Source organism: Apaloderma vittatum, unplaced genomic scaffold, assembly GCF_000703405.1.
Source record: "Apaloderma vittatum isolate BGI_N311 unplaced genomic scaffold, ASM70340v1 scaffold15546, whole genome shotgun sequence".
NCBI lineage: Eukaryota > Metazoa > Chordata > Aves > Trogoniformes > Trogonidae > Apaloderma > Apaloderma vittatum.
In genome coordinates this window covers 21,792-34,550 of record NW_009722409.1, presented here as the reverse complement: position 1 = coordinate 34,550, position 12,759 = coordinate 21,792, and the positions used below count along the sequence as shown (strand labels likewise).

The following is a 12,759-nucleotide window of genomic DNA, read 5'->3' as shown; positions in this document are numbered from 1 at the left end:
ATCAGCTGATTAGAGGTTTACAACGTACTCTTTAAAATTATATCCTTTTACAATTTTGAAACAATATTCTACATGGTTTGCATTGGCTTTTAAATGGAGTGAAGTAACTAGTAGAACAATTTCCAGCCCAGCAGATGTCATTAAGTAGGTAAAGAAGGCTCAGAAGTCTATTAGAAAGACAACCAATCACCCTTCCAAGGGGAAAATTGTACCTTTTCCTGCTTCAAGCAGTTTCTTTACAGAAAGCCTGCCCAAAGGCTCCGTCTGGAGAGATGAAACTCTTTTTGTCCTTTTGCTCACTTTGCTATGCAGCAGCGTTTGAAGTATCAGACAATCCTCTAACTGCTTCAACAGAAGTTTCCAATATTCGGTGTCAAGGGAAAGTGCTTCCCAGGATTCTGTGTCCGAACCTACCATTAGTTGGGAAAACTAACAGAACATAACAACCCTTTTAAGTCTGTTCACTTAAAACAGCACTTTTGTTTATTAAAAAAAAACACCACAGTGTTAAAGTTGAAAACTGTATCACAAGAGCTACTGTGTTCTGAAGAATAATTTAATCCCAAATACATACATTAACTACTATGCCAAGATCAATTAATATCCCACCATGAGATGCACAGGTTCTTGCATAAAAGCCTAAGGAAGTAGATAAAGGACCTGAAAGGTCATCTTGTAGTGCCATTTATAAGTTCGTATTTATTGAAAAGTGGGTTGGAATCCCTTCAAAAAGACTTAATTTTACACCCTCCGCTACATACACATTCCCTACATATATAATTAATGCGGCTACATCTGAATTTCCTACCATAATAAAAAATATATTATGTCCCCACAAATACCGAATGACACCACAGTGCAGTTCTGTGCATTATTTTCATAATTCTCATGTTTAACAGCAAATGCTCTGCCAGGAAGCCCAAGAATCTTTTCAGTAGGGTGTAGAACTGCCTTTTAGCTTTCTGCACCAAGAGAGCTAACTCTTAAGTTCTCAGAAGCCTGGCCACAAACTCTTCTAGGCTCTCAGCCAAAGAATCATAGGGAAAAAAAAAAAAAACAAACAAGGGGGAAGAGATAAATGGCTTTATAGAAGGGCTATTTTGAGAAGAATAAAGCTTTATTCTTTAAGAGGAGAAGACAAGAAAAGGTGAGAAAAGAGAGATCATGGGGTAAAGCATAATATGTTGCAACAAATCAACATTCCTATTTGGCCAATGTTGACAGTTTTAATACACAAAATTGCAACAGTTGTGCAAAAATTTTGCAATGTGCAAAAATACTAAACCACTTCCTGATAATCTAGTTATAATTTATAAGGCAGTCTATTTACAGGACTGAGCATCACCTAAACCCTCTTTAATCTGTTCAGACAAGTAGTAAGCACACATACATCAAGTGCTGTTTAGGAGCAGTGTGACTTCTTCCATCCTGAATGACAACACTGTGTGCAGTTCCACAGTCTCAGCAACAGTTTTGTGAAAAGATACTTACTGCCAATATTATCAAACACCCATAAGAAGGCTTAATAATGTAAGTGATAAGAAAAACTGGTGGTAGTTTTTAAAAAAGAAGTCACGACTATGGTAAAACAGGTTTACTATCCACATTTAGTTGACTTCGCAAATTTGTATGAAAAGCAAAGGCTTTAAGTTTGTCAACATCATCCGCTACCCAAAGAAAAATTCACTGTACAGTTCCCATCGCTTACTTGAATGTCTAGTGAACGATTCTGATGTATCATTCATTCACCTTAGCACAATATTCTTCGAATTCAAATATAAATTTTCAAGTGCGTAGGATGGAATGCCTGTTAGACTGATGGCAAATGAATGCTCAGGATGTTACTCTATTACCAAGACAGCAACTTGTATGGAACTGATAGAGCAAATAAAATAGAAGGGTGAGGTCCAAGGTGACTTACTTTTTTCTCTGTCACACTGTCAATTATCTGTGCAGTTACGGAATGCCCAACGTGAGCAGATAACAAGGCAGCCGCATTATTTTCAGCCTGAAGGCAAGCTGTCCGCATTTGCTGCCACCAGGGGGAAACCGACTGGGTGTCCCACGACTCGTCTATTGCAACTGCAGAGAAAGGGAGAGGGGGGAACTTAGTGGGGGGTCACTACCTGTTAAAATTAGTACAGCAGCAACCAACCCCAAAAGCAGCACTTCATTTAATATAGCTTATACGAGGATAACTTCCAATTAATCTACATTACCTTCTTCTAAGTATGCAGCATACAAGTTCTAGACTATAACTCAAATTTAAAATAAGGAGCTGAATATGAATTACTCATTCTCAAGTTTCATGCATGCAGCAGGCGTTTAGTTGTGACACTCTTCAAATTCTAGCTGTACTTCTAGTTAGTCCACCACCATGCAGCATGTAGCATTGTTATATAATTTATCAGGGAAGAAAAACCCTAAGTGATAATCCAGGCTAGTCAGACTAGCAAACTTCTAATAATAATTAACATCAGTTGTGCTGAAGTGTTCCAAATACACATTTTACCTTTCATTGTGCTCAGAAGTGACAGCATAGTGTGAAGGCAACTGACTGAATCTGGTTTGTCTAAGATATCTTTTTCCTTGGAAAGCCATAAATTCAGAAGAAGTGACTGTAAAAAAAAAAAAAAAAAGAATCAAAGTAATTGAATGAAACTCCACTATTGCATATACCTAACACAAACACTTTCTTCAATAAATTTTCTGTCATGGAGCAGAAATGTTATATCCATGAAGCTTTATTATATTAACATAGGAAGTTAAAAATATATTGCGTAAGATACCTTTTGACAAACTTTGAAATGAAACAATACAATGTGTATCTTTCGTTTAGAAAGATGCCTTAGAAAACATCCTTTCTGGAAGGTACAGCCAGCTAATAATACCAGTACATTAGCAATCTCAACTTGGTATTAGCAGTTATAAATCTTAGAGCTGAAAATCCTAACATGGGCAAGTAATACTGAAACATGTATTTCCATCATTACACAATGGATGGAAGAAAAGCAGCAAAATGCTAAAATTACAGGTGGATTAAAGAAGATTGTCTCAACACTACTAGCAACTCTGAAAATTTTCCTTTTAGTTCTTTCTAAACTTCCTTGTTTGCTTCCAGAAAGAACTTAAAACAAATTTGTCAGTACCTGACACTAACTACTCTCAAAATTTTTGCTTCTTGGTAGAAGAAATCTTCTGTGAACTTTTACACTTATGCTAAATGCATACTCTAGACATTTCACTAGAATACCCACATTTTTGACTACAAGATTTTTTTTTTCTTTCACAACTCTTCAAGTGAGAAATATCAGCACCTAAAAAATTGAATGCAGGAGTATTTGAACACAGCCTTAATATAGCATTAATTCAAAGGCCAACAGCCATCTTTTTTCCTTTCCATGTTTTGTTTTCAAAACACTAAATCAATGTTTTAAAGCATGTAATAAATATCTTACCAACAAGATTTGAGGGCTAAAACCTGCTGATTCCAATGCACGACACATTTCCTCTGTGGAACTCTCCCCACACAAACACTTCCAGAAGAAAAATCTGCCTGAAGCAAAAATTAATTGATATTATGAACAACATCGAAAGACACAGCCTCTCCAATTAGACTAATATGAAATATCATCTGTTGATTAAGTCCCACTGAGTGCAATATGAAGGACCAAGTTACATGTAGGATACCCTAGGATGGTTTACACTTAGTGAAGAAGGTTCATTAAAGAGGATTTAAGTGTTCCTACCGCTACAGGAGTCATATTGAAAATGGATTTATTTATAACAAAACAAAGATTATTGTACTGCTTGGATGTCCTAGTTCCAGCTGGGATGGAGTTCATTTTCTTCCTAGTAGCTGGTTTTGGATTTAGTATGAGAACAGTATTGATAACACTGATGTTTTAGTGTAAACACTGCTTAGCAACAACTAAGTTAAGGACTTGTCAGCTTCTCACCACACCAGCGAGTAGGCTGCGGGAGGACAAGAAGCTGTGAGGAGACTCCGCCAGGATGGCTGCCCCAAACTGGCCAAAGGGATATTCCAAACTCTAAGACGTCATGCTCAGTAGATAAACTAGGGGGAAAGCTGGCTGGGGGCTGCTGCTCAGGACTGGTTGGGCATCTGTCAGTGGGTGGTGCACAACTGCACTGTGCATCACTTGTTTTGTATATTCAAATTCTTTTATTGCCATTATAATTATTATTACTATGATTATTATTATTTTCCCTTCCTTTTCTGTCCTATTAAACTGTCTTTCTCTTAACCCACAGATTTCCATTCTGCCCCTGATTCCGCCCCCCTCCATCCGACTGGGGCAGAGGAAGTGAGTGGCCGTGTGGTGTTCAGCTATCGGCCAGGTTAAACCACAATACTGGATTACACATTTTGTTCCACTCAAAGAATGGCTTGAAGTGTCACACAAGTTTATCCGCGGAGTAACCCATAACTGTGTGGCACCAAGTTGTATCTTACAAAGCAAACTAGTAGTACTTCAACCAATATAAAAAACCCCATCAAACAAACAATTACATAATTCACATCTTATCAGCACTACAAAAACGGGGAGTGTCCCTGTGAGGCAGAGGAAAATTGGGAAAAATGGATCTTCAAGACTAAACTGCATGGCATGATATTCATGTTGCAATTACATTTGTTTACAGCTTAACATCTTAACAAGTTACCAGTGATCCCTGTCCAAGGATATGGGGAGAATACTTCTACTCCAGTTCTCAAACCCAAATACAGTGTTACGGTAGAATAAATGCAAATTCTAAGATTACTCAGAAATTCTGGTCTCCACACAGATGAAAGCAAAACTCTTCTCCTTAACTTTTCAATCCCAATTCCTCTCAAAGTTTGACAATTACACCACACAACATCTGTGCACAGAATTCTAGAATTCTGTGTTTGCAGCAAAGCTACCCCAGTAAAGAAATCATCTGGAAAGACAGGTGCCTTTGAGACAGTTATTTCCCAATAGCTGCCCAAGGAGAGCCTAGAACAGATTTGCAAACTAAAACAGACTACAGACAGTAACCCCATCCCACACACCGACAGCCACCACAGCCACTCTCCCCATCCATGGTGTTTGAGATCAACCTTGCCCTAAATCCCCCTCACTTAATGGTCCTGTGCTGCCTCTGGCCAGTTCCCTCAACTCCAAGGCTAAAGTCAGTTCTGACATAAACTGAACTCTTGAGGTGCTGTGACCAGGAAAGAAACAGCTGCTCTGTAAAGTACCCAGTCAGCACCATCAAACTCAGTGGCGTTAATGAACAAATAAACAGTGATAACATGGCTTTAGGGTGATTAAATGCACAGATGTAGCTAACTTGTATTAATATCCCTCTAGGTAAGAAAGACTTGTCCTCTGGCTGAAGAGTCTGGAAGCAGCACTGTCACATGCTGCTTCAAGGCAAGCCAGCTTATTAAGGCCCCTACATTAAGGCTGAAATATTGATACGATCTTAGATTATATTCAGTCTGACAAACAGTTCAGTAGCTCTTACCTAAAGCCACATATTCTCCATCTTCCAAATTTTTCACATTAATCACATCCTTTTCATATTCCAAATATTCCAGGAACATTTTCACAGACAATATATCATCCTTCTCGTCAGTAAACTGAACAGTAGTTTCAGTGTTTTCTTTCTTGTAGTTCTCCAGTAAAGTTTCGAGTCTATGAAAATCTTTTTCTTCCAGACGAAGCAGTTTAGCCAAGTCCTTAGAAGCAAAAGCCAAAAAAATCCCACATCACTGCTAAAGAATATTAGGGAGATGAACTGCTAGGCATTTGTACAGATAAAAAAAGGCATTATAAAACAATCACTTCATTAAAAATTCCACGTACTTATTATTATCAATGCCTTGAAAATGTATTTTTATGCTTAAATCATTGCTCAATTCTATAAAACAACTTAATTTCAGATTTACTCACATTATTTGAGTGCGAAGTGTCTTTCTGAGTGCTTTGGGAATTTAGTTTGCTAACTAGTTCATAAAGATGTAACAGCTTTAACTTGTTTGCACAGAATTGCAGGAGTCCTTCATCCACACACTCAAGCTCTGAGGAGAAATAAAATTGCATTTGAACTTGAATACATGGAGCAGAATTGTGAACTGTACCTTCAGCTGCACTGAACTCCTCCTTTATTAGAACTGGAGAACTTATGTCTCAGTGTAATTTTTTGATGCCTCACTGCTTGTTATGATTATATTTAGTTCACAGCAGTATAAAACAAGAATTATTTTTACAAGTAGTAGTAGAGAAAGACAGCAGACTTGCATTTAAATGCAGAAAAAACCAGCAAAGACAAATTGATTTTCTTTTCCTGGTTTAAGACCAAACCAGAGATTTTGCAAAAAATTAAAATATGCTGAGTCTCAAGCATATTTTCTTTTATCAATAATACTAAACTATAACATTTTATTAATTCTGTCAGTACTTCAACCACATTCCTTTGCATCAGAACAGAGCCTGTTTACTACTAATACAAATTAAAATTCACCTGTCAAGACAATGCCTTTTGTATTTCTACAACCTTAGTCTCAGAAATTTCATGTAGTTATGATCATTCAAATTTCAGGAACAATTAAAGCAATCAGTATATAGGAAACAAACACCAACACAATGACAGTAAAAACCTCTATTCCAACTTAATTTAAAAGAAAGCATTTTTAGAGAGATCCTAAAAGGCCCCTTCTATACAAAAGGTATCTGAATATATCACCTTCACCTGAAACAGCTTCTAAATACAATTTTCTCCCTGTGAACCCTTCAACACTTTTGATACACTGCTATTAAAAATCCTACAAACAAAGAAGAGAACCACAGAGCTCGTCGCGCAGTCTCTTGGCCTTTTCGTCACAGCCACAGCATTCACAAAGCCCAGCATCTGCTGCACATTGTCTTTTACCTACTAAGCACAAGCGGAAGGATATGCCACTACTTCGCTGAAATTAGAAGGCTGGAACATTACCCAAGTTTCTTCTTTATTGTGACTGTGAGGAAATGATGTTATGTGTATGACAATAAGAGACAAATGATGAAAAAGACATGAACAGACCCCAGTAAGTATATGGTTCTGTCAGTTGTGAGTGTAAAAGGGCAAGCTTCTGTTTTCACTTTGTTTTTTTAGGAGTGCTAACAGAAATGGATAATGGTAGATTTAAAATGCCAGCCCTGGGGCAGGACAAGGGACACAGGCTAATGGACAAATAGTTTACTGGAGGCTTTCACACAAGTGGCAGGCATTTCTTGACTGCTGTTGCTAAAGCCTCATCTTCTAACAAGCTGAAATGAATTGAGTAATAATGAAAAAAAACCCAACAACCCAAAAACCAGACTTCTATTGCTGAGAAGTCCCAGCACATGTGAAGGAAGTGGCAAGTACATGCTCCCTATTCCTCAACAGCCAGCTGGTTCTCAAAAAGTGGGGTTACCTCAAGCACAAAGAAGGTTCTCCCAGTTTAAAAAGACCCTACTGTATCATTTCAAAGAAACAATCTCGCAGACCTTCAGCAATCAGATTTTGCACAGCTAATGACATTTCATGACGTATGAAATAACTTCAGCAAAGTTTACTGAGAAAAGCCACTAGGCATCTGACTAGAGCTCAAATCCTCAGTAACAAGGATACTGTGCTTCCAGCACAGTAAAATTTACAGACACAGAGTACCATAGTATCCTTACTGCCTTCCTTGGATAGAGAGAACAAACTGAAATATCTGCAGACGAAAGTCTGTAAAAGCTTCTTTTTGAAGGAAGCTTTTACTAGATCCAAGTACCCAGCACAGTTGTTGGTTTGTTCATTATTTTTTGTTTTATTTGGGGTTTGGGTTTTTGTTGGGGCTTGTTTTTTTTTTTTTTTATATATAATTGCAGGTTACTAGGCACACAGTAAGCAGAGCAAAGCATACTTAATAGCAAGAAATTTGCAGTCTACGTTCAAAAAAGAAAATATGCCGAAGCAACATCCCGCAATATTTAGCAGCAAAACTAAGCAGGCCAAGTCTGGTCTTCTAATGGAACGGAAAATAGTCCTACAACATTCTTACAGCACTGCAGACAAAACACAAATGCCTCTCCATATCTGCAAAATAAATATCCACCTACCCTGTTTTTTTAAATTATCCATTAATGTCTGAGTGATGTTGGTGAGAGATGAAAGTGGCACACGTTCACTTGTCAATATATTTTCCAGAGCCTGTTAAGCAGACATGCAACAGAATTATATATCTACTTAATTTTACTCTAAAAACATGTAAGGTAAGACGACAACAGCACAACTTTGTCAATGACTTTTCATCTGTATTGTGTCTTCACATGTACTTGCAGCATAATTCGATCCTACAGAAAAAGTCTCCTCTCTTTTCATTATTTTGACTTTTACCACCGAAGATGCCTTGGTGAAGTGAAAAGTCAAAACTGATTACAGTCAATATGTTGTAATAAAGAAACGCAAAACAACCACCAAAACGCCAAGAAATCACCACCAAAACAAAACAGCTCAATTGTTTCCTTCTCATAATTCTAGGAAGAAAGATTTAAAAAGATTCAGCACTCTAATCTGAGAACTACTATTTTTTTCCAAATATTAAAGTATACCAACTTGTAAATATTCACCTGCTTCTTTGTAGCAGGGTATTTGATATCAAGTATTAATTCCTTTGCTTCAGCTTCAATCAAATCTACAACAAAAAGACAATCACAACGTCAGTTCATATTTGTCAAATGCACATGGGTTCATGCTATAGAGACAAAGACACTATTACAGAAGCTGCCAAAATAAGCTTGAGGATAATGAAACAACATAACAGCTCAGGGGCATTTCTTATTCCAACTCTGTCTTTTGTAAGAAATATATAATACTTAGAGGAAGAAGAATATCTAAAGTCTAACGCTGAACACCATTACGTAGCATAATGGACTGCAAATAGAGTGTTTTACGCAAGCATTCAAAGTAGAGTTGAGTTCAGATCTACATGGCAGACAAGGCTTATATACTGGATCCTTGTATGGGATAAATTTAATCTGGTAAGGTTATAAAAAATAGCAAGCTACTTAGAGATCATAATTCATAGCACACAGAGCTGTTAGAATGCACCGCAATCGTACCTGTGCTTCTACTCTTACATGACAGGTAAGACAAGAACCAACTCTTAGTGTACAATTTTAAGAAATTATACAAGAGAACCTACCTGAAGTTTTAGATTTGAGTAAAGCATTTAACTTCTTCACTAGATGCATGTCCTTTGCTCGCTCACTCTTTTTGTCACTAAAGGGAAACAATTTTAATTGCATGAGTGAAGAGAGCTGAAGTGAATGACTCAGGGTTTTATTTTTTTAATAATTATTTACACTGCTTTAAGGTTAACATCACATGAATTAAACCCAAGTTAACTCATACAAACCAATCCGACTCTTTCCAGAGTACTATTCAGCTCGAAAAGGAACTGAAGGGCTCTGTCTAAATAATACACTGTTTACAAAAACAATAATATTCATTTGCTTATAAAGAGCACAGAAAGTCCTTACCTCAGTGCTAAATGGAAAGGTACATGGACAGTTTTTACACTTCCAGAGACTGGGTCAACAAGGCATATCTGGTAAGTCTGGGGCTGCCACCCTTGACTGGTCACGTTGTTTAGACCCATTATTTTATAACCAGGATACAACAGCCTGAAACCAATGAAACACACAGCCTTCACAGTGAAGAACAAAATTAGCAACCTTTCCTTTCTACACACTGGATAAAAATAAGGCAGACTTTATAAAGCTATGGTTTAACAACTGCTAAATGTGTTTATCAAGAGAGAGTGCAGAGTGATGAAACAAAGTCCCCTCAACCAGCTGCGTTCAGTAGAAACGCTGGGGGCAACCCGCCAGCACTTTCTGCTTTTACCCCTGGCATATCTACATGTCACTTCATTGCAGCAGCACAGCCAATACACCCCCCTGCCAACTGTTTCTTACCTGCAATATTTTCCCACGTTGAAGGCTCCAACCCGAGGCCCTTGCTGCGTGCTCCACACTTCCAGAATGCCTCTCCTTGGAGCATAGATCACAAGGAACTGAGCTACTCTGCTTGGCCCCTGTGCGTTTCCAAAAGGAGAAAAATCCATCTTCTCACTTTCCCTCTCCTGAAGGTCTTCTACAGTCTGTATCCAACCAACTTCTGCATCACGGTACCCTTTGTAAGAGGAGATGGAAGTTCATCAGTGTACAGAAATCGATACATGATTAGGACGCATCACCACCTACTCCTGCAGGAAGCTGTCTTAAACTTCGCTTCAAACTGTGCAACTCTGGCCAGGGGCCAGACTCCTGCCAAGAACTGTGGTCCCCAGACTCGGCGCAGGGCCCACCAGAGAACTCCTCAGAGCCAAATGAAGCCTCCTGAAAAGCTCTGGGGAGAAACAAGTTCTTCTGGGAGAAAAAAAAAAAACAAAAAACAAAACTCATCAGGTCTGTACTCAGGATATTACAGCAATGCAAAAGCTTCTTGGGAAAGAACGATCTGTAAGTAAGTGTGCAAGCTTCTCATGTTTCAAAACAACAACAACAACAAAAGACTTAAGGAAGGAAATTTGCATAACCTATTAAATAGGATATATATATTTTTATTCGTATGTCTTCATTCACATGATTTCATCATAAAAGTGCAATTTTTAGTAACCCAATAAAAATCCTCATCTCTCTTGGTAAAACAGATAATTTCCCTCTGTACTGCAAATAATTTCCCTCATAAAATCTTCCTAAACAAAAAAGGCAGAAATGTGTTAATCACATCACTGAACTATGTAATGGCTTCACAACTACAAATGAAGAGTCCAAATCACAAGTGCAATACTAAGGTATTAAAAAAGGGATTGGTAGGACAATATTCCACATACAGCCGCCTTTGGTTTGTACAAAGAATATACTGAAGTCCTTACTAATGTAAAAACACTTGGAATCCTAAGTCTGAACATAAGAAGCGCAGAGTTTTGAGAAATACTATTTGCAATGCTAATATATACTATTATACCTTTCCACATGCGCACTGCAAGTCCTCTTGTAACATCCAGCAAAATCACCCTTCCAAAATCATCTGTTACTGCTGCCAAAGTGTTACATGGAGAAAGACATATTCTTTCACCATGGCGACGGGAATCTGGAAGTCCAAACCTGGGGAGGGAAAAAAATTAAAAATATAAAAAACCTATATACCTATTTTTTCTTCAAAAGCCGTAAAAAGAGTGTCTTAAAAAAAAAAAAAGAAATCTTAGTCCTTATAAGGTAACATAAGAGTATGGGTACAATTAAAAGTAAATTAAGAAAAAGTTCTTGTGTTATCCACTGGGTGATCTCATAGATCTGTTAAAGTCATCCTGAAAACCAAAGTTCAGAAACCAGGATAGGCAATTGCCTTGTAATGCGTTGTCAGACTCTGGGTTACTTTATAAGCTCTCTCTCATTGCCAAACAGTCCTGAGAATACTCTAAGAGGGAAAAAAAAAGTCAGGAAAAGCAATCAGGAATTAATTCAGTCTTTTATCAGCTTTCTTGATAACATTACAACCTGTTGTTCCCATTCTCCTCTCTTCACAATCAACTGGAAAACAGGACACCTTTTAATTTTTGGCAGGGGCTTTAAACTACCATGAGTTGCTAGCACCCCATGTGGCTTCTTTGAAGCACTTCAGTGACAAACTTCAGGACTGGTATTTGTGTATTTATACCGTCATTACAACATGCACACTGTTCTTTTACAGCAAAAATGAATTGGAAGTGAAAGAGACAAGTAATTATTTGTCCAGAATGGTAAGTTGAAATGAAACAAAGCTTAAACCAAATTACCCACAAGCTATCATCACTGCTTAAAGGCAAGAAAAATAAACACGTTCATCAATTTTGCATCTTTCAAAATAATTCAGATAATTAAAACCAGAAGAAATCTAAAGCAATTCAGATAGCATGTAAAACTTGCCTCACTGCCAATGGGGTCGCTGGTTCAACTTTTGGCTTCTGTTTTTGGGCAGGTTCTTCTTCATGTTTACTTTTCCAACCAAGCCAGCCACTTGCAAAAGAAAAATACAATAGAAGAATCACGCTAATGGTCCTAAAAATCCTCAAAATATTATGTAGCTACTACAACAAAACTAACATATTTTTAATTTTATTACCTGGCAGCATTAAATAATGCTGAAGTCAGTTTACTTGCAACTGCTAAGGCAACATGAGACAACAGTGGCTGTGAGCTACCCTGAAAAAAAGGAATAAAGTGTTTAGAAAGTCAAGAAATAGTCAGCTCTGGGCCAGCCTGAAATGAAGGAACAAAGTCTTTAGAAAGCCAAGAAATATAGTTCTTACACTGGACTCAATTGCAGAACACTTTTTTTCACGCCTCCTATGGACTTTCAGCTCAGAAAGCATAGCTTTAAGACTCTGCAAAATTTTAATTCACTGCCCCCAGAAAAGCCATTCTGACATCTCTTTACCATTTCAAAATCCTCCTGCAAGTCACTGGTAGCTCAGTATGTTTGTCTGCAACAGAAGTTAAAAAACCCCCATGTATGACTTATCACGGAGAGTTAGCTGGTGTATGGCTTTGGCATCCTTGCAAACATCAATGTAAGCAGTTTTTTTCACAAACATATTGGAAAAGCAAGTACAAAACCAAAATTCTGATTCTAGCATTTTCAATCCACTCCCGATGCTGATAAGGACAGCACACACATAGGGTCTGACTGTTGAAGACAGAGCTATGCTGC

At 37.7% G+C, this 12,759-nt stretch overlaps 1 protein-coding gene across 1 annotated transcript in view; it reads right to left on the bottom strand.

Annotated features, from left to right (window-relative positions):
• RAB3GAP2 (RAB3 GTPase activating protein subunit 2 (non-catalytic)) overlaps positions 1–12,759 on the bottom strand; it is a gene marked incomplete at its 5' end in the record, with an annotated part of 44,674 nt that overhangs the window by 10,300 nt on the left and 21,615 nt on the right. The window contains 14 exons of the mRNA XM_009871771.1: positions 213–429; positions 1,922–2,082; positions 2,513–2,618; positions 3,459–3,556; positions 5,515–5,728; positions 5,943–6,070; positions 8,121–8,211; positions 8,631–8,695; positions 9,206–9,282; positions 9,543–9,686; positions 9,981–10,197; positions 11,035–11,174; positions 11,976–12,065; positions 12,172–12,251. Of these exons, the coding sequence (XP_009870073.1) occupies positions 213–429; positions 1,922–2,082; positions 2,513–2,618; positions 3,459–3,556; positions 5,515–5,728; positions 5,943–6,070; positions 8,121–8,211; positions 8,631–8,695; positions 9,206–9,282; positions 9,543–9,686; positions 9,981–10,197; positions 11,035–11,174; positions 11,976–12,065; positions 12,172–12,251 (1,828 nt within the window). The remainder of the gene's footprint in view (positions 1–212; positions 430–1,921; positions 2,083–2,512; positions 2,619–3,458; positions 3,557–5,514; positions 5,729–5,942; positions 6,071–8,120; positions 8,212–8,630; positions 8,696–9,205; positions 9,283–9,542; positions 9,687–9,980; positions 10,198–11,034; positions 11,175–11,975; positions 12,066–12,171; positions 12,252–12,759) is intronic.